The 23,981-nt window shown below is 31.5% G+C and overlaps 1 protein-coding gene across 1 annotated transcript in view; it reads left to right on the top strand.

Moving 5' to 3' along the window:
* Positions 1-23,516, top strand: part of LOC139484022 (uncharacterized) — a 32,036-nt gene extending 8,520 nt beyond the window's left edge. Inside the window, exons 4-5 of the mRNA XM_071267744.1 lie at positions 15,466-17,076; positions 17,952-23,516. Coding sequence (XP_071123845.1) covers positions 15,466-17,045 — 1,580 coding nt within the window. The 3' untranslated portion in view covers positions 17,046-17,076; positions 17,952-23,516. The remainder of the gene's footprint in view (positions 1-15,465; positions 17,077-17,951) is intronic.
* The last annotated feature ends 465 nt before the right edge of the window (positions 23,517-23,981 follow it).

Here is a 23,981-nt window from a genome sequence, read left to right as displayed (position 1 = left end):
TTGTTGTTGATATTTATATTCTTATTCATCCATAGTGGACTAGCAAGAAAATATTCCCATGTAGAATTTATATCTTTATCTACAAAAAATTGCCATGCTTTAAATACATCAATCCAAAATTTGTTTTTGACATTTGAAATAGTATTTGTTGTGTAACTATTTCCTAGTTTGAACAATTTTTCTTTATCTATATTTGTAAATAAAATATTTAACCATTTACAGTTAGAACTAAACAATTTTCTTATCCATGTACATTTTAAAGCTGTCATAAATAGATGAATATTTATCATCTTTAAACCACCATTCTTATAATCCATGTGTAACACTTCTTTTTTAACTCTATGAACTGGTGAGTTCCATAAAAAATAATAAATAGCATCATTAATTTTCTTAATCATCTCAGCATTTGGGTTTGGTAATGTTAAAAAGAGATGATTAAGTATTGGAAGAATAAGAGTTTTAACCACAGTATTTTACCAATAACTGTTAAGTTTATTTAAGACCATGTATTAATCAATTTTTTTATCTGAAGATACCTATCAGTATAATTTCAGTTTAAAATTTTATCAAGATCAATATCAAAGTTTATCCCTAACAGCCTAAAAGAAGTTGACCCCATGATAAATCTCTGTTCTGGAATAACATTTCTCTACTGCATTGTTTACTTCCAATCCATACTACTTGAGTTTTTGTAAAATTTATCCTTAGTCCAGAAAGTTTTGCATACCAATCTAGCTCTAATAAAGCTTCTTCCATAGATTCTTCACTTCCATCTAAAATCAGTGAAGTGTCATATGCAAACTGAGATAGTTTATGTTCAACTTGAGAAATTTCTATACCCTGTATTTTCGTATTACCTCTAACCTTTATTGCCAAAATCTCTGCACATAATATGAAAAGGTACGGTGATAATGTGTCCCCCTGTCTACAACATCGTCCAATAACAAAGAACTCTGATAAATTTCCACCCTGAATGACTGCAGAGCTAATACTATTGTAAAGTACTTTTATCAAGTTGATTATTGAATTCCCAAAATTGAACAAAGTCAGAACTGCTAAAAGAAAATCCCAGGATACTGTATCAAAAGCTTTTTCAAAGTCTATCAACAGTAATAAACCAGGTATATCTTTTTCTTCAGTATACTGCAAAATATCATATATAAGTCGGATATTATCCCCCATATAACGCCCACTTATAAAGCCAGTTTGAACTAAATTAATAAGTTTATCTAAAACTTTTTAAAATCTATTTGCGATCACCCCTGACCCAATTTTATAAACTGTATTTAATAATAAAATGGGGCGCCAGTTCTTCAGAAAATGGCGTGGCTTGTTATCCTTTGGCAAACATGTGATAATCCCTTGTTTTTGAGTGACTGATAATGATCCAATGTGAAATCCATAATTTAGAGATTCTACAATAAAATATTTTAAATCTTTCCAAAAAAAATTAAAAACTCAGTCGAAAAACCGTCAGATCCAGAAGATTTATTATTTTTCATTTTATGTAATGTTAAACCTGCCTCAGCTATAGTTATCTCCCCTCCTAAATTATTTTTTTCATCCTCTGTCAATTTTTCAAAATTCAAATATTTTAAATCATTTTCTAACTGTTCAATTTTACAGCCATTTAAACTACAATCTCTATTTTTATATAATGTTTCATAAAATACTTTTGTTTCTTTTAAAATATCATATTGCTTTGTTATAATCCTTCCATCTTCTGTTTCGACTTTTGGTATAATTTTACTAGTAACATTTTTTGACTCAAGACCACAAAAATATTTAGTTGGCTTTTCTCCTTCTTCAATTCATTTTACCCTTGTACGTATTAATTTACCCTTCATCTTTTCTTTTCTTATATCCTCCAGTTCTTGTTTTTTATCTTTCAATTGATTTATTAATTCTTCCTTAAAGTTTGCTTCTAATGAATCAATTTCCCTTTGTAAATTAAGAAACTTTTTATTCTTTTCTTTTTTCTAAAAACTTGCATTTGAAATCGTTTTTCCTCTGATTTCCATCAATAAAGTCTCAAGAAATAATTGCTTGTTTATAGTGAGTTGTAAATTTTCATCATAAATTTCATCAATATGTTTCAAATCATAAACATGTGCACAATATTGTTTCTTGACATCAATTATTTTATCTTTAACAATATTTACATATTCTTGATCATATAATAAGGAATTATTGAATTTCCACAGTCCTTTACCTCTTATAAATGGGTAAAATTGTAGCTCTAAAATTACAAAAGAATGATCTGAGCGATAGCTAGGTTCAATTTTACAATTTAGTGAATTTGTTAACATATTATCTGTAAAAAGAAAAAAATCCAACCTAGCCTGTTTAAAGGGCTTCTTTTTTCTCCATGTATATCTACGCAAGTCTGGGAAAAGTTCCCTTAAAGGATCTATAAGGTTCCATTGATCTATGATTTCTAAGATTTTATCTCTAGCACTAGGGTTATTAATATGTAAATAGTTACAATAGTCTATATGGGGATTCAATACAAGATTAAAATCACCACATATTATAAAGTTTTCATTTCCAAAATCTTCTATAATACACATAATAAGATGGTAAAAATTAGGAGTATCTGCATTAGGACCATACAATGATAGAAGTGTTAGCCTCTCCTTATCTATAACAATATCTAATGCTAGATAATTACCATTTACAACTTTCTTCTCTTTTAATACTCTAAATTCAAAATTATTATTAAACATTATAGCAACTCCTCTAGAGTTTGAGGAGAAATATGAAAAATAACACCCATAGCCTCACATGGTCTTAATATTCACTTCAATTTCATTTGTGAAATGTGTATCTTGAATACAATAGATGTTGAATGTTTTAGACTTAAGGAAATTAAATACATCTCTTCTCTTTTCAATGACACCTAGACCTTGACAGTTAATTGATAATATTTTTAAAGAACCCATTCAATTATGAGTAGAAAAAGTTGTGAAGTCCAAAAAGAATACAATAAACTAAAAGCAATATTCATCAGATGGGTTATTTGTACTGAAAAACTATCTTGTTTTAACAAAACAAAAACAAAAAAGGAAAAAAATAATTTGAAAAAGTGATGATACTATGAGATAAAAACTTATAAACAGTATCAAGACAACAGGCATTCTTCCTGTTTTCTGCATACAATGTAATGATGCAGTTTCAATTTTTGCAATATATTTTCTCTGTTAAGTTAAATATTCACTCAATTATCTTAATAAATCTTATTTTGTTTGACATAATATATAATCAGATCAAAGCAATTTCAAAATAATATACAAGCTTTAAGTAATAATTGTTTGGTTTTTTTGAAAAGGTAGCTAGAATTATCTCCCTTCTTTCATTATTGAGTAGTCTAAATTAACAAAGTACATGTATATTTCTTAACCTCCAAAAAGTCAGAGTTACTTCCCTTCTCTCAGTCTTCTGTTAATGTCATCACACAACCCATATTTCATTTGGAGACCATTATCAGTTCTGCCATAAATGCCACAGTTGAAATACCACACCTGATCAAACCTTCCACTATCTTCTAGTCTTTTTATAGAAGCCATATTTCTGGTGGTAACATCATCTACAAATTTTACTTTGTTTCTTAGTTCTTTTCTTTTTCTCATTATACTCCTCTTTACATCAGTATTAAAACACCTTACGATTAGTGGTCGTGGTTCTCGCTGTGCAGGTAAACGATGAATGGCTACAATATCTCGGTCATGCAGTGTTATATTTAAGTCAGACTTTACCATTTGTATAAAATCTTGACGGAGATCTTGCTGCTCTTTCCAGGGAAAATTATATACCTTTATGTTATTCTTTCTGGAGTATTGTTCATTGTAGTTACTGCTTATATTTGTTACTTTAGCATTTTCTGTTGTTTCAGACAGTTCTTTTTTAATTGATTTTGTTTTGGCTTCATTTTGATCTATCTTCCTTCTCAAATGTTCATTTTCAATTGATAAGGCCTCCACCTTTTCTTGCATGTCTGTTTGGGTTTTATTCAATCTCTCATTCATCTTTTTATCTAAAGTGGATTCAAATTTACTAAAAAGTTTTTTTCATAATACCAGTAACCATATTTTCAAGGTCAGCTGTTTTGACCAGGTCTTTTGTTACTTCATTCAGATCATCTTTTGTTGTAACATCCCTGAGGCTAAACTTGATTCCATCTAGGTCTTTTTGAAAATTTATTATCCCTGATAAATCCATACTTGTATTAGAATCTGTTGACACATCTGAGCGAGTTCTCTCTGTGGGTTGTTTACTATTATCTTTATCTTTCTTAGCTGTTAATAAAGACTGAACAGTTTTTACCAGTTTCTGTTTATCTGCTGATTGACTTGAAAGTCTATTTGAAGGGTTACTACCTCCAGGCATATTGCACACAATATAATTATATAAGTCTATTGTAGATAAATTCAATCATTCAAGTTTACACAATAAAATCCTTGAAAATGTCTAATATTGCCTATTTTCTTGAAATATATCACACAAAAAGCATATCAATGGATGCATCACTTCAAAAACTTCTTCTTGGCCATAAAATTAATCCATTTCAGACATTTAAACTGCTGAAAATATTGCAAAAATTGGGAGCTGACTTTTCACAGTGTTATCAGCTCAGCGGCCATCTTGATCTATTTTATTATCTATGATAGTTTGTATTTCTTTTTAAGCTATTATGAAAATATTTTACACATAACATTACACAATGCATGACAATGTATCTCTCCTATTTGCTATTTCCAAAAGATTGATGCTGACATTCTAATCTGTAACGAAATAGATATGAGACATCTGTTGGTGCATAACAACCCATTCACCACTTCCAACTCTTTTCTTTTTATCTAAATATCGTGGAAGAATTGTTTATACATTTCTAAAATCTTCCATTTATCCCTTTTCGTATTTGGGGGTTTGTATTTGAGTATGGTTTGCCATTCATGGAGGAGTAATGTTTGAGGTAGAAACACATGGATCAATGAAACAATAAGAACAATATCCTTGTCGTAATTCAATGTCATTATGGCCTGGATTTGGATCTAATTAGTCATTATTGTCATTTCTGTCACCTTTTTCATCCTGATTGTTTCTATGGCTCGAAGAAGTACTTCCAATTTCATTCTTTTTATAGCTTTTTCTCTTTTAAAAATTTCTTTTAAAAAATGAAATTGCAGTCATGAATAAATAAATACATATACATACATATATATTTGTCACATGATGATAAAACAATAACATAATTCAATTGACATTTACAAAATATTGTTTTACTAAAATATATATACAGTTTAAACTTAATGAATAAAAAATAGAAATACAAACAATACATGATGTCATATTGAGCTCATTCAAAAATATCACCAATTTATCCGTTTCCTTCTCATTTACTTTCAAAACCATTTCACATCTTTCTTCCATCTTTGCTTTTGAACTTTTTCCTCATTTTTACTTTTACCTTTGACCTTTCAGATATAACTCATCTAAATCATGTGGTTATATGTTTGAAATTGATTGGTTTGTTAAATTTTGCGCCTTATTTTTCAATTTTAAATCAAATTTGATTGGTCCGTATCATTCATTAAAGTCATGTGCTTTTTTAAACTTTGAATTTGATTGGTTTGCTCGTTGATGCGCCTATATTCTTTCAATTTCAACATTTCAAACATAGTATTTTGCTGCTGTATACATTACGTACTAAGATAGCTAACGAAATGAATATACTAAGTAATCTTTCAAATGTAGAGTACTTCAATAGAACGAGACTTTCAAATTGAGAAGTGAAATCATACAAATATGTTAGAAAACCTCGAAGATCCATTGACTTCACTTTTGGCTTTATCATGTACTAAGATAGAGTAATAATCAATTAACCTTACATTAAATCATTTCAGGTCCAATAACTCTTTTAAACACGTTCTCATCTAAAATTAGAAATTCTCATATGCCACTTAACTTATTTTTGTGTGAAAAGGCTACAACATTTGGGATTATTGATATATTTCGCGTTAAAAACTCACTGTATAGCATTAACAATATTTGTTTGTCATCTTTTGGCAAGATTTGTGATCTATCTTTGTAAATGCGAACCAAAATTTCATCATTTTATCATAAACCTTTTTCATAGGATGCTAGAATGAACTATTTTAACACCAAGGAAAAAGTTCAAGTAAATAAACCTTAAAAAGATACTCATTCTGCATTTTTGTTATACTTTTATGTCATTTTTGAAATATATACATAACATAGCATTTACCCATCTTTATTTCAGATGTTTCAATGAAAAGAATGCTAAATTAAGTCTTTTTTCTCTTACTTGTATTTGTCAGGTCTGTATGCCTGCATACCACCCTGGTGTATGCTAAAACCTCACTGTATGTGTATACTAGAATTTGTCAGGTCTGTATGCCAGCATACCGACCTGGTTAATGCTAAACTTTCACTCTATGCATATACAAGGATTTTTCAGGTCTGTATGCTAGCATACCGACCTGGTTAATGCTAAACTCTCACTCTATGCATATATACTAGCATTTTTCATGTCTGTATGCTAGCATACCGACCTGGTTAATTCTTAACTCTCACTCTATGCACATCCTAGTATTTGTCAGGTCTGTATGCTAGCATACCGACCTGGTGTATGTTAAACTCTCACTCTATGCATATACTAGTATTTTTCAGGTCGGTATGCTAGCATACCGACCTGGTTAATGCTAAACCTTCACTATGCATATACTAGCATTTTTCAGGTCTGTATGCTAGCATACCGACCTGGTTAATGCAAAACTCTCACTCTATGCACATCCTAGTATTTGTCAGGTCTGTATGCTAGCATACCGACCTGGTGTATGTTAAACTCTCACTCTATGCATATACTAGTATTTTTCAGGTCTGTATGCTAGCATACCGACCTGGTTAATGCTAAACCTTCACTATGCATATACTAGCATTTTTCAGGTCTGTATGCTAGCATACCGACCTGGTTAATGCAAAACTCTCACTCTATGCACATCCTAGTATTTGTCAGGTCTGTATGCTATCATACCGACCTGGTGTATGTTAAACTCTCACTCTATGCATATATACTAGTATTTGTCAGGTCTGTATGCTAGCATACTGACATGGTGTATGTTAAAAACTCACTCTATGTACATACAAGTATTTGTCAGGTCTGTATGCTAGCATACCGACCTGGTGTATGTTAAACTCTCACTTTCTGCGTATATAAGTATTTGTCAGGTCTGTATTCCTGCATACAAATCTGGTGTATTTAGAACCTTTAATATATTTATTTTGGCATAGATAAGGTCTGTATGCCTGTATACGAACCTGGGATATGTAAACCGATTTTTTTTAAAATTTATTTTGGCTTTTTTTCTGCAAGGTACTTGTATGCCTGCATGGATTCTAAAATTTTATTCTGGATTCATGTTTGTATTGGCAAGTCTGTATGCCTGAATGCTAAGTATTTACTGAGTAGTAACATTTCTTATTTAATTATGTTTGCATACCTCCCTTAGAAAATAAGGAGATGTGTATGATTGTGAAATGAAAAGGTTGAATTACATGGATGTAAGGAATTATGTATAGCCTTCAACTTCATTTGAATTTGAAAGAAAGCTCTTAGTTCTTAACTGCAACACTCAGGGGTTAATTCCCGTATACTACCCCGCTTTTCAATAAACCCTTGTAAAACAATGGAATTCATGGGTTTGATTGTCGGTATACCAACGTATAATCCTATACCCTTTGGAACATAAAAGTTTGCATATTTGTTTGACATTTTCAGTTCACGGTATTCTTGCATGCAACACTGGTGTACGGTGAAAGCTTATTTTTCTTGCATGGATACATACAAGCTTTAATTGCTTGTATACCAATCTATGTTTTATTGAATTGCAGTTTTACATACATTCTAGTATAATTGTCAAACCAAGCTGGTGTTTAGTAAGCTTGTGTTATTGTGTATGGTTTGCCCCAGTCTTAAATGTCTGCATATTTGGTGGCACTTATTAGATATTAAGCAAGCTGAATGGTTTGCATTCTAACCAGCCTTATATTGTATTCATATTTTGAATTGCAAAACTATCATTTTTCATCATTCTCTAAGTTATAGACTTCAAGAGGGGCGAAAGATACTAGAGGAACAGGCAAACTCATAAATCGAAAATAAACTGATAACACCATGACATGAAATATACAAATTAAAGTACACAAGAAACAGCATAGAAAACAAACACAGTCTGAGCAATTAACACGAACCCTAACCAAAAACTGGGGATGATCTCAGGTGCTCCAGAAGGGTAAGCAGATACTGCTCCAAATGTCCAACAGTGGCAGCATCGGGTTGCTCATGTTTTTACAAACCCGATTTAACTAGCTTTATACAGTAAGTAAAATTCATGAAAAGGGAAGAGGATTGTAGTTATGACGTGAGAAACCTATCCCATATCATCTGTGAAACGGTTATTCCATAACGGTCAACCAACTATATACTATGGTAACAATTGTGTATACACTGGAGTTGTAAAAACAAATCCTTCAACCAGGAAAGCCAAAGAATTGATGCCTTTTCTAGTGAAGCCATGCATACATTATTAGCAGGAACAGCAAAAAGACTGGTGTTGTTCATTGGTGTCATAGTTTTCTAGGAAGGCATTGGTTTAACCTATCCAGTCACTAAGTAGTGTTACAATTAAATTCATAAGCAACACATAAATAGTTACATGAAAGGTATAGCCAATGTTTGAATAATGCTGAAACGAGAAATGAAAACTACATATTATATACATATATATATATATGCGAGTAAATATTTTACATTTCACTTTAACATTGATGTGGCGTGGTCAACTACATCAAAGATTTGATGGTCAATTATACTTAATTTGTTGTATGATCTTTCATCTTGTTTATTAAATGTGACAGTGTGTACAGTACATGAGTTGCACAGTAGAATTGTAATAATATTTGGACGTTTATCAAAGCAAGGTTTAATCTAATTTAAGGACAGCGGTTCATAGCACGATTTTGTAAGACACTTTTTGCATTGATCACTTATATTGGTGTAGTAGCTTGAAGTAACAATTAAGTTGCGATATAGATTATAATGAAGTAACATGTTGTTTTATAGAGTTGGAACTCAGTAACGTTTTGTATTGGAATTTTTAACTGTGAACCTGGGCTGTGAACCTTTTAAATATATCATATATACATGTACTTTTATATGATTAAACATGTGAACATTAAACAGACTTCGTTACTAGTATATAGACGGTAGTGATCTATATATATATGGTGAAATATTTAATAGCTATTTCCTTATGTAAACAGGCAAGAAGGATTAGATCCCAGATACATATATCCAAAATAATGACTGTCCAAAATACACAGAACAAAGACCCGTTTAGCGTTATCTTTATATCACGATTACTGATTTTAAAGTTTATATGAACTAAGGGTTCTTTATAGTGGTTGAATTGAACTCGTTCCCTTGAAAAACAAATTGTCGCCATGGATGTGATTGATTGAAGATGAATGAAATATGTCATTTCCTTAGTAACATTCATTTTTCCAATTTGAACACTCTTGACAAATAGACAAGATGCAAATTATTGCAAGAACATAGTGATTTATTTAAGTACTTCATCTTGACAGTCGCTGCATGATTTAAAAAAAAAAAAAAAATTACAAGGCCAAGACGACCCCCTACTGACGAAGTGGTTGTCTTAAAGTTTACATTACAGCAATTTTGCGCCTGTCCTAACTTGTAGCAAGGAACCTCTGGTCTTATATTTTTCTTATAATGAATTTTGCGCAATAATTGCATGCTTTGTAAATGACACAAAAATGGAAACAAACTACAAAAACTGCAAGACACAGACATTAATATACTTGATTTTTTTCAAATTGTCGAGTAAAAAATGCTGCTTTTCAGAAACGATTTTTAGTGGCAGGAAACGCCCAGAATGCAGGATTTTAACGCTATGAACCCCAGAGCTTCTGGGGGCCTTGAATGGCCCCCCAAACCCTCTGCCGTAAGACGCTGGCGGAACACTTCCGTGTCCCATATGTCTAATTTGCCAAAAAACGTACCATTATTTATGGGCCTACTACGCCTATGTATTAGTGAAATAAAGTATCTTAAAAAAAAGATCTTCATAAATTACCCTGTTACAGTATTTATTTAAACAGTCTAGTGGCGGATTAAGATATTTTCATAAAGGGGGAGGGGGTTCCAGCCAAGGTTCAGTAATTCCTATATAATCAACCAAATTTTTCCCACAAAAGGGGGACAGGTACCTTTTGTATCCGCCTATGGGACCCAACATGAAAAATAAGAAATAATAATGTATAGCAAAACAATTTACGAAAAAGAAAAACCGGAAAAATATGAACCAATGACAACTTCAACAGTCAGGCTCTTGACTTGGGAAAGGCATATAAAGACTATATAGTGTGGCCGGTTTTAACATGTGAGCGCTCAGCTTCCCCCTTTTTTTACCTGGGAAAGTTGTTTCCCTAAAAGTTGTAAGAATAAGACATGAATATCCAGAAGTTTCATAAGGGATGAGATAGGGAGGGCACTGCATGACTGCATGACTTCTTTAGAGATGGACGCTTCAGTACTGTTTCCCTCAATAAATCAACTAAAGTTTTCCCACAAAGCACTGGCATAGCACCCCTTTATATAGATTCTACCTCTCCAAGCTCTTGCTACATGTGTACAAAAAAAAGACGGTGTTAAATGAAATCGTGAAAAATGTACAAAAACAGCTAGGTTTACTTACCATAAATATATCCGACATTCTGTTTTGCTTCTGGTTTATTCAAATCAAGATAATAGAGCGTATTTTGTCTATTTTCTTCTCCGTGAGGGAAACTCCTTCATTGATCATTCAAATTGTTTACATTTATAAATGACGTCATCTAGATGGAGTGCGTGACTCCGCAGATAAATAGTCCTTTTTTCTTTGACTTTTTAATAATTACCAATACCAAGTATAAACAAAACAGATTGTTTTGTAATCAATTGCTATTATTCTAATTTTATAAAAGTGTACTGGTAAGCAACTTGTGTAAGTCAAGGCTATCCGTCTATATCCCTCCGCCTCACGTCAGAAGGTCCCTGACGTCATATAAATTTTTGTCAACAACTTCGAACTTGGAACCAAATTATGATCGCCTCATTTTTCCGTAATTTTAATTTGCAAACAAAACAGATAACTGCTAGGTTAATAAAGCGATCATAGTCATGGAACTTGAGAATTGGTTTTCATTGATAGATTTACAACAGTGAACGCTTTACCGGTTTGCCTTGCAAATTAACCGGCGCTTTTCTGTTTACCAACGGGAGAAAATAAAAAGGTCAGTGGTAGGCTTTAAGTTTAAAAAAAACAAACTTGAAATCGGCTATAAAGTAGAACCACAACTATACTGACGTAAAGGATTTTTTTAAACACCCAGGTTCGTATGCTATCATACAGACCTGTGAAATACAACATCGGATCTAATATTTGCTGTTCTGCATACACCAGGTGCGTATGCTAGCATACATACCTGAGAAATACAATGTATTAATCAAATGTAGACATTAGCATACACCAGGTACGTATGCTAGCATACAGGCCTGAGAAATGCAAGTTAATTTATTACAATTCAGTTCAGCATACACCAGGTGTTTAATATGCCAGATTCACGATTTCCAAGTGCTTGATAAAATAAAAATGTGTTTTTTCCTTTATTTTTCTCTTTTTGCATAAGTTTGTCTTATGAGCAATAATTCGACCTATTTGAGTACGAATTATGACAAATTACTGTTAATGAGAATTTCTAATTTTAGATGAGAACGTGTTTTTAATAATAAGATATCATTGGATTTTTCAGACCAAATGTATCTAAATCACAACTAGGTAAACATTTTGCACTAGCTCTTTTATATATATATCATTAAAAATGACAGAGGAGATACTGGAACAAGGAAAGTCAAAATTAAGAATTAAACTTGAAACTTTGACCTTGACATAGTTTTCTATTCTTTGAACCAAGGACCTCAAATCAACAGACCCTAGGTATCTATCACTGGAATAAATCCTACTTTGAAAATAGTTATCAAAGGTACCAGGATTATAATTTAGTACGCCAGACGCGCGTTTCGTCTACATAAGACCCATCAGTGACGCTCATTTCAAAGTATTTATAAAGCCAAAAATATAAAGTTGAAGAGCATTGAGGATCCAAAATTCCAAAAAATTGTGCCAAATACGGCTAAGGTAATCTATGCCTGGGATAAGAAAATCCTTAGTTTTTCGAAAATTTCAAAGTTTTGTAAACAGGAAGTTTATAAAATTTGACCACATTATTGATATTCATATCAACACCGAAGTGTTAACTACTTGGCTGGTGATATCCTCGGGGACGAAACATCCACCTGAAGTGGCATCGACCCAGTGGTGTAAATAGTTATCAAAGGTACCAGTAAGAATCACTCTGATTCAAACAAAAAAATCTCTGAAACTGACATTATCAAGATGCTTGATTTCTTGATTGACAACATATTTGTTACGTTTGGAGGACGTGTTTTTCAACAGACTGTCGGAATTCCAATGGGAACCAATTGTGCTCCTCTTCTTGTCGACTTGTTTCTTTATCATTATGAGGCTGACTTCCTACATGAACTTCTTAGGAAAAAGATAAGAAGTTAGAAATATCCTTTAACTTTACGTTATATAAATATAAATGATATTCTCTCACTAAATAATACAAAATTCGTGACTATGTTGAACGAATCTATCCCATCGAACTAGAGATAACGGATATTACAGGTACAGCTAAGTCTGACTCATAACTTGACTTACATCTAGAAATTGACAATGAGGGTCGGTTGAATGCAAAACTTTACGACAAAAGAGGGGATTTTAACTTCCCAATTGTGAACTTTCAATTTCTATGTAGCAACATTCCAGTAGCGCCTGCATACGGAGTATTTATCTCCTAATTGATACGATATTCCTGGGCTTGTGTTTCCTATTATGATTTCCTTTATAGAGGGTTGCTACTCACTAGGAAGCTATTAAACCAAGAGATCCAAACTTGTGAAGTGGAAATCATCCCTTCGTAAATTTTACGAACGCCTTCACGAGTTGGTTGACCGTTATGGAATAACCCTTTCACATATGATATCGGATATGTTACTTATGCCGTAATTACAATACTCTTCCCTTTTCACGAATGTGACCTACCTTATTTACCGGATTTGTCATAACATAAGCAACACGACGGTGCCACATGTGGAGCAGGATCTGCTTACCCTTCCTGAGATCATCCCAGTTTTGGTGGGGTTCGTGCTGCTTAGTCTTTAGTTTTCTATGTTGTGTCTTCTGTACTATTATTTGTCTATTTGTTATTATTTTTAGCCATGGCGTTGTCAGTTTGTTTTCGATCTATGAGTTTGATTCTCCCTCTGGTATCTTTCGTCCCTCTTTTGTTGTTTACCAGTTACAAATGCATATCATTTACTTTAAATGCATTAGGGGAAATAACTCTCATATGGAGTCTTCGTATCACTTCTGTCAAAATTTGAAAAAAATTCCAGAGGATATAGCGAGCAATTTGAAAAATCAATTTGTCGCTTTCTTCTACGGTTACAAAAGAGATTTCACCACAAAGAAAACAATGTTTGGGGAGATAACTCTTACAGTAAAAAGTCTTCAACTAAACAAGGACAGTTGAAAAGCGCAATATCTGTTCGAAAGTATATGCAAAATAATTAAGTAACATCTTGCAAAACCACAAAACAAGTTTCTTCAGTGAGCGGAAGAAGAAAACAAAATCAGAACAAATACAATAGGTCTTTCCACAGAATAGTGGAATAACCTTATAAATAATGATCATAAAGTAAACAAACATGCCCTTGTAACCCTCAGTGGGCTCACCAAGTAACACTTGTCTCATATCATACTATTATAACTAGCTTAAAGAGGGACGAACGATACCAGCGAGTCAGTCATACTCATACACCGAAAAATAATCTGACAACGTCATGGCTAAGAATTTTACCTTATTCTCAACTAAACCTTGAAGCTTTATGTATCGCATGTCTCATGTAACACAAAATTTTTATCTGAATGAACAAGCAAAGATAACCGTTCACTGAAATCATACTGTGTTTCAGATTACCTAGTACCTAATCAGCCAATGATTCGTTTTTATAAAACTCTTCAAAAAGAGACTCAGCATTGTATTTGTTATTTCTTAACATAATGCATTTCCCATTAAAACAATTTCGATTTCTCTATGTTATGCATGATTTCTAACATATTGCACTGTTATACATCTGTATCATATAAATATTATCCTATTAACTGTTTATCAAAATATTCCTTTTAAAATACGTTTTGGCGTTTTGGGGTGGTGGATAAGGTCATATGTCTTTTCCGCCAATAATGCAAAGGCAGATTGTATTTATCAGATAATCTCTATATGTCTATCCACCATGTTTCAGAACCTATGATTAATAGGATAAATTGTTGACTAGTTATTATCATCCCAAAAAGAGAAACAAATCATTATCTTTCTATGTATAAAATTAACATACTAGTAGATACATTGTTCATCCTAATCCCTGATTTGTAAATGGTCATATCGGGTTTTTTGTGTTTGTAGCAGGCGGAAATCCGGTTAAACTAGAACAAATAAATCGAAGCTCTTTGTTAGAGAAGTCGATAAATGCTAAATTTGAACCTCAAACTAATTGCAACAGAAATTGTTTTAGCTCTCAACTATAGCATCAAGTCCCAAATATACACGGAAAAATGTCCAATAAAAACTTATTTGAGGAAAACTCAAATTTTGCATTTTTTTTTTTTTTTTATTGAAATTAACATTGGAAAGGGGGATAACTCTGCAAAAATGAGACTTTTTTGTCAGTTTTTTTGTTTATTTTCTTAAAATTCAGGGAAAATATGATACTTTTATCGGGCTATAAGTTCGTATGTAACTATATTATATAATCCTCATGCTTATGAAATGTACAAAATCGAAGTGTTATGGGTATTTTAAATCTTGTTTGCACATTTTTCATTAAAGGATGCAAATAACTTTTAGTCTGCCCTTCCACAAAATATTTATTAAGTTGACTCAATGCAGACAAGAACATTAACTGGTGCTCATTAGCTAGTATATACCTTAGTCTTTTTTAAAATACAACTGACATATATTAGAATCGTAACAGTGCTATGTGGATAAATTTATTGGTTTTCAAGATCTAAATTGGCAGCGCGTCATCCCTAAAATGGCTTCCATTTCTACAATTGTAAAAATGAACTGGCGTAATGGGGAGATAATGTTGACGATGTAGAATCCTGACTGTAGCAGTTAATAAAAACCTTACATAATTTATTAATATTCTTGTTTTTAATCTTATATGATTATAGCAATGCTTGTTTATGTTTACAGGCTCAATACAAAGACCACAACGAGAACTATCAGCACGTAAAGATAATGATCCCTATATGTTTGTACGCTCAAACTCAAATCGGAAGTCTAGACGCAAAAATACTTTCAAAAACGATAACAAAACGCATGGACTTTTACAAGACCTGAAATGGAACCTGCACGAAACTGCTCAAAATTTAGTTTTAGGTAAAGCTACATGTGAAGTACAAAAATGTGAATCAAAAGAAGAAGTTGTACACAAAGTACAGGATTTAAGATCTGATGTAAAAAATTATGTTGATCGCAAAACAACCGAACTAGAAAAGTGTTTGGGGAAATCGGCAATCGCTAAAAGGAGATCTTACACTGACAGTGACCAAAAGTGGAAAGAAAGAACTGTTACTTGCTTGTATGACCACAAAACGAAGGTAATCAAACAGGCTGACGAACAACTGGACAAATTATTAACAAGTCGTAAAAAAGAAATGCAGTCGTCGCCTGTTTCAGCTCGGCGAAAAGTTTTTCTAACACAAGGAACAAATAAAGAGAGCGCCAGAACAATTGTCGAATCGTTCATCAATTTGATTACAGATAAGATTACAGAATATGTCTCCAAACTGTTGCCAATTGATATTCAACAAGAAATCATTGTTTTCACATTTGAATGTCAAAAATCGTTTGTTTTAAAGAAAATGATGTGCGATTTTGCAACAGGAGATTTTTCTGAGTGTGTGCGATATATATTAGACCCAAATCAGTACGCAAGAACATGGTTGACAAATTTTACCAACAAAAAGATCTTTCATTACAAGAAATCAGGAATGAATTTTTATGCTAAACTTGCAAATAAAAAAATTGAAAAAATATTTAAAACTGTAGGTACCTGTATAAAACATGTACATTCAGAAGAAAAAGACAACTTACCAAAATGGATGGATAGTTTTCTAAAACATATACAAGCTTCCAATCAGTTACCGCTGTCATCAGCTGATCTAACACCTATGTACCACCATAAATATCAAGATGCTTGCATACAAACGTTTATGTCTTTTCTAAATTCTCGCCTCGATAATATGAAGAATGGAATTGTGCAAACATTTAAAAATACCAATGAAAAAACGGTTGACTGGGTGGATAACCCATACACGAAAATAGTCGACACACTTTGGGGATGCTCAGAATGTTGTCCATTTTGTCGTGAACCTTGCCTGTATGCTGATAAAGACCATATTAAACAGGGATTTAACCACCGATGTATGCAACACAGACCATTAGGGGTGTACGGGTTTAGGGATACTCACAGTCAAAAATTAATCACTGAAAACTGTAACTATTTAATTCAATCTTCTGATAAGGGGTACAAATTTAAGATAGAAGAACGTCTACGACTCTTCGGAGAATACCAAAAAGAATTTAGCGATTGGAAAATTACATCCTTACCAAATGATAAACCAAACTATTGGAATTGGTTTATGTGTACTTTAAAAGACCAATTAACTGAAGTCTACGATGCTAAACTTCCAGACATTCCAGGCGAATGGACAAACTACACAATAACCGATGCTATTCGAAGTTTAGAATCTGACTATATTTGTAGCTGAGAAAAATCTTCATTATAATTTACTATGACAGGTAAAGTAGTACACAGATTTCCCATTAAAAATAGAAGATACATTCATCAATAGATAAAGTTGTAAGTTGAAAAGGGACAGATATTATTATGACTACACAAAAAAACCAAGATGTAACATTGATAAAATGAAAAATGAACCTAATGAGCGAAGAAGGGTTAGATCGCGGTTCACACTTTTTTTTTCGGTTACACACTATTTAAAAAGTAAAATAATAAACATACCGAAACCCAAGGAAAATTCTAAATTCAAATTCCATTATCAAATGGCAAAATCAAAAGCTCAAACACATCAAACGAAAGGAAAATGTCTTATTATATATAAGTAAGATTGAAAATGTTTGAAAGAATCATTTTATTATTGTCTGTATGCATTATATAGCACATGCGTACATAAATACGTCTTACATATATTAGTTCTGCACTATAAATATCCATACAGCTCTTCTGATATATCAACCCAACAACCTAAAGAAATAGGTTGTCAATCATAATGTCTTATATGTTGGTGATATCATTCGCGAAATACATTTATCTGTTGTTCAGCGCTTTTTCTTTAAATTAGATTTTTCGTGGCACCTTAATGAAGGAATTTATATTTTAGATAAATATTTATATAGAAAAAGCTATGGTTCACGAGACAGTGAAGTGTATATGTATGTTATATATAGTATATAATGAGTATTATAGAATAGTCATGTAAAGTGTAGAAAAATCAAAGTTTTCAAAAATAATAAAGACTGAATTGAAGATGTGGAATACGTCTTTAGAATGTAAATCTAAAAGTTTATAAGACTTTTCAAAAGTATTTAAATTTTCGTAGGGATACACATTCTGGTTTTATATTCATTTTATGATTGCCTTCTTTCATCTTCAGATTTATGAGTATGATGGAACAAGTAATGGTGACAACACATTGGTATGGTGCAAGTAAACACACATAATGGTTATGCAAGACAATCATATAATATTATTGTTGCATGCTCTTTAAATATCTATGTTATGTATTTATTGGTGTATTTTCAAGTTTGCATATTTGATGCATATAAGTATGTTTCTATAAAAACAAGACATGATTTCATTTTTAAATTGTGAGATTAACTCGATGTTGCATTTGTTTATTACGTGTTAAGGTGTGAAGTAGGAATTTGGGATCTTCAGATCTTTTTGTCAGCTTGTCAAACAGTTTTTGTAACATAATCTGTAAACATCTAAAAGATCCACTCATTGGTTACAATAAGAGAAATCAACGTTTAAGAATGATTGTTTGTACATGCTATGGCTATAATGATATCGTTTACCTGTGATATATAGAGAAAAACTAAATTAAAAGTTATTGTGTAAAAGATGAGTGCAATTGTTGCGCTTTAATGTTACATACTCCTCTGAGCCTCTAGTTTTTATAATTTGTATTATGTTATTATCTTTCTTTTATTTTTTAAACCTTTTGTAAAATCTCTTCAAAAATATGTTTCCACCAGCATTAGACAGAACCATATGACATATAAACACCTCAATATTCAGAATAATTATTCTATTTTATCAGGTATATTTATAGATAACACTCAGTTGCATAAAAGCATTGATGCAGCTGCAAAACATAGTAGAATGTCTATTTATGATGAGTAACAAACATCTGTAATTATCCCTTTTTTTTACATTTGGACAAATAATGTTCTCCAAAAGATCATTTCTGTGTTTCAATTAACTCTTACTTAATTATCAAATCACTTTATTTCATGACAACTTATGGAATCACATAAGAAGATATGATCAAATGGATGCCAATTTTTTATCTTTCGAAATATTTTCAGTTAAGGTCAAACTTTTCTTATTCTATTTCTTTGAGCTTCAGGTCTGTTGTTCATCGACCTATGTTTTTGTTTTATTTCCTTCATGATATCCTTTCATTTTTACGAACTCGGTCAGTATAAACGTAGTTTGTAGGAGAAAAATAATTTTGTAAAAATGAATTCGTCAAGGAATTAACAACATTTAGACCAGCGATGTAATGATTTTTTGTGTATTCTAGATGTGCAGTAACCAAAATCTATTTTTATGCCCCACCTACGATAGTAGAGGGGCATTATGTTTTCTGGTCTGTGCGTCCGTTCGTCCGTCCGTCCGTTCGTTCGTTAGTTCGTCCGTCTGTCCCGCTTCAGGTTAAAGTTTTTGGTCAAGGTAGTTTTTGATGAAGTTGAAGTCCAATCGACTTCAAACTTAGTATACATGTTTCCTATGATATGATCTTTTAAATTTTAATGCCAAATTAGAGGGTTTACCCCAATTTCACGGTCCACTGAACATAGAAAATGATAGTGCGAGTGGGGCATTCGTGTACTGGGGACACATTCTTGTTTCTTTGTAAAAGTATGTTTTCAACTTGTAACAGTCAGTATTTGTCATCAATGTAATAGTGGTAGGAATGAATATGTTGACCTGTTCCTCAACTGCTTTAATATATGTAATGTAATTATTTACGAAGCTATAAGAAACTAGAAGCTCCCAGGAGCCCGTGTCGCGCACGTGATATTTTTATTTACAATTAATGAATGAAATCCAATAACGGATTGTCCGATATGTCTGAAAATGTCAGGACAGATAAATTTTCACCTGATAAACAATTTGACTCATGTCAGATTGGCTCTAAATGCTTTAGTTTCAGAGATATAAGTGAAAACTGCATTCTCCCCCTATGTTCTATTTTTAGCCATGTCTGCAATGTTGGTTGGCAAGCAGGGTCATCAGACACATTTTTAAAACTAGATACCCTAATGCTGATTGTGACCAAGTTTGCTTTGATTTGTCGGAGTTGTTTCAGGAGAAGATTCTTGTAAAAGATTACAAAAATTTACGAAAAATTATTGAATTTGACTTTACAGGGCAAGAACCATTTTGGTCATGTGACTTATTTGTAGATCTTACTATGATGAACATTATTGCTCTTTGCAGTTTATCTATAATAATATTCAAGATATTAGCCCAAAACTGCAAAATCTCCTTAAAATTACCAATTCAGGGGCAGCAACCAGATAACGGATTTGTCTGAAAATGTCAGGACAAATAGATCCTGTCCTGATAAACAATTTTACCTATGTCAGATTTGCTCTTAATGCCTTGGTTTCAGAGATATAAGCCAAAATCTAAATCCCCCCCCCCCTATGTTCTATGTTTAGTCATTGCGGCTATCTTGGTTGGTTGTTCGAGTCATCGGACACTTTTTTTTTTGAAACTATATAAAAATGATGACTGTGGCCAAGTTTGGTAAAAAATGGCCCAGTAGTTTCAGAGGAGAAGATTTTTGTAAAAGTTAACGACGGACGACGAACGCCAAGTGATGAGAAAAGCTTACTTGACCTTTCAGGTCTAGTGAGCTAAATATTGGGGTTTTTTGTTGTTTTAATTTTTGTTTGATTGTTTCAAACATTTTCAATAATAAATTCATTTGATAATAAAAATCAAAACATTGATTAATAAACATAAATGAAGATACATTAATTAATAATCAAATCAAATCAAACCAAATCAAATCAAATATATAAACTTTATAGTTTGTGACCAATATATATTAACACAAAAAACAAAAAACATATATATACATACATATCAAACATACACAATAAAAACAGCATCAAAATTTTAACAACAAACAAGCTGTTTAGAGTCCCTTGCCCTTATTTCTAATGACTTTTTCAAGAAGGATCCTAACTTATTTGTTTGTAAAGGCGTTGATGAATTTATTAAAAAATGATTTTTTTCTTCTTCAGTTAAATTATTAAAGTTATTATTTTCAGTACATATGTGTTGAAAAAGGCATTATAATAAACCATTAAAATCGTGATTAATAGCCATGTATTCGAAACGTTTATTGAGATCGGAATCCGCTGTTGTGTTCTTATAAAACAACACCAATGATCAGCACATAAGTTTTTCATATTTTGAGGATGTGTCATGTCATGGAGTCATTTTAGACCTTATTGTATATTTTGGTGAACATCTAGTTTTCAGCAAAAAGGCATAAGTTTAAGATATTTAATTTATTTATTTAAAGTCCATTTCGAAGCTGCAGAATTAATTAAAAGTATTTCTGTTTCAATTATTGTTGAAGGAAATCATTGTTATATTCTCGATATATTTAAGATAAAAATTTCAAATCTAACAGATATTTATTTTGGCATTTGTCACTTTAGATTTTCTCTTTGTTAGGCATTATTTTTATCAATTTAAGATGTTTAGCGACAAGCCAAGTGGACACAATTAGACATGTTTTTTATTAATTCTATTATCCGGTAAATACAAACAAGTTGTTGTGTAAACAACATATGTCTAGGTAACCTGGTCAATTAGGGTTCTTTGTCCTGTCCAGCAAAGACCTTTCGACGCCCCTTTTTATCCCAAAATATCAGGGTAACTAAGATAGCTTGATTGTTTACAAATCTGATTGGACGAACCTGAAACAGTAACGCAAAATCCAACAAGTGAATTTCGGTCCTAAAAGTGGCATTATCGAATGCGCTTTAGACGATACAAGTTCTACAACCAAATTCACTGTGTTTGTTTTGACTGTTTTCAGGTGAGTCAAGTATTTTTATTTATTATTTCATTTAATTGCATCATGAAACTTCGTCAAGTTTCATTTTCATTTTATTTAGTAAAGTTGAAGTTAATTATCTATGAGTTCTGCAAGGAAAGAAATTAAGATCAAATTGTTGTTTCTCGATCGGTGTAAATAGATGTATATATGTTCAAAAAAAGGTTGGTTTATTCTTTACAAACTTTCTGTACTTTTTAAACGCGTTATATAATTAAGTTTTACGCTCGCATGTGGGAAATGATAATTTAAACTAATCGCTTGTTCATACTTAATACGAATTAAGGTCAGTTCCGCAAGGATAAGATATTGATTATTTTTATAAACGCGTTATGCGTAATTTTCACATGTTGTTAATTTTAAATAATAAGAAATTATTTATCGTAAACTACTCTTGTCGTGTAGTCCTATATTATTACGAGTCATGAATTTTTGATACAAAGCAATCATGTATATTTTAATAGCTAGTTTCCCCATTTCATATTATATTGTTTCATATTGATATTATTTGCATATTTCTCGATTAGTTTCGTAATGCTAAGTTTGTCTCGATTTCGAATATTTCTCAACCAATGCTCATTGTCGGAATTGATTATTTTGGGGTTGATAGGTTTATAGTTTTAGTTTTAACAAGCGCAATATGCTCTACCATGTTTATATTTCGAAAGATACCAGATCTCAATATGTTCTTACATGCCCCTTGTCAAAATATTATATATTCAATATTTTATGCTGTTCTGTACTTGCTTTATGCTCTGTTAGGTTCAAATAGTCAATTCGCATTATGCTCATATATTTAAAACTCTAAACTATATGGCATATTGCATGTGTTGAAGTACAAATGCACTTTTTGATTTTATATTCTTTTGTAGGGATGCTATTCCATTGACAGTTTCTATCTTATTTTCATTTATCTACTTAATAAGCAGTAAACATTTTTTTGTATATACAAGATGCATGTAGTAAGATGACACTGTCTTTTTGTTTTTTTTTTCTAACGGAATACCAGATTATGAACCTGTTTGCACAACAACTAATATTGCACCTAATGTAACTGATCAAAATGTATAGGAATAACAATGTACATTAAATGTTATAGAACAAATGTTTGTTCAGAATATCTATGAGGATGTTACCTAGAACTAATATATTTTTATATCAATTTCTTGTTTTCTTTGTTATTTATTATTATATATTGATAATTATATACAGAGGTTATTAACTGATATTGTATTTTTTAATGATGAAAAATAATTAATTTATAATTAAAAGAATTGATGAAATGAAATGAATGAGTATGCATTAAAGATATACAATTTTGATTACTTATTAAGTGTTATATTTTATTTTTTACTTGTAGTTAAGGTTTCAATTGGGACTGAGTAATCTAGTTGCATTATAGAAATAACTTAATTGTCTATTCCATCAGCTTAACAAACTTCAATAAAATTATGTGAATATGAAAGGATTGGCATTTGTAAGAGATAAACATCCACCTTATTTTACAAACCATTATCTGAATTCAAGGTTTATCTTTGGTACAGTTTTGTGGTATTCATTTATTTCGACATGATTTCTTCCAATACTGTGCTAGGGAACTGTTGTATCACTTTAACTATTTTGGCATAATTTAACCGGCTTTCATGTGTGGTCTGCTAAATTAAAAGAAACACTAAACAGTCTGAATAAAGACATTTGGTTTTGCAAATTTGTTTTTTATGTGCTCACATGGGTTCAATTATTTTTCTTCATTTTACATGTTTACTGATTTATAACTGAACTATATATAAGGTTGAGTTAAAAGAGGGTGTTGATTAAACATTTTAATGATTTAACATATAGCTATATCCAATGAAAAAGTCACAATGATTAAATAAAATATTTATCCTCTTGTTAGATATCTTTTTGTTTTATATTATCATATGCAGGCTGTTAAGTAGATGAAGACTGATGCATTGCAACATTTGCATGTATATATCATCGATTCTTAGATAAACAGTGATAACCATCAATAATATATATATTTATTTTTTATGAGATTTTCCCATAATTGGCGCTAATGCATTTGTTTGTTTGCTTTTCGCATTTTGATAGTCTGCATCCAAAAAAATACTGTAAATTCAAAAGTTATTGTGTGAATTTATTTAATTTCCATAGTTTAAAAATAGAAAAAAATGTGAGGTTGTGACTTCAGTAAAATCGTCATACATATCTGTTTATCAGATAGCCACATTATCTTCATTAATAAAACATTGCAATAAATATCAAATATACAGTTTGTAAAAATAAAGTCTGGCAGAGATGTTCACTTCAAGG

Source organism: Mytilus edulis, chromosome 8, assembly GCF_963676685.1.
Source record: "Mytilus edulis chromosome 8, xbMytEdul2.2, whole genome shotgun sequence".
Classification (NCBI taxonomy): Eukaryota; Metazoa; Mollusca; class Bivalvia; order Mytilida; family Mytilidae; genus Mytilus; species Mytilus edulis.
The sequence above is the reverse complement of the archived record's forward strand: the minus strand, read 5'-3'. Positions and strand labels throughout refer to the sequence as shown.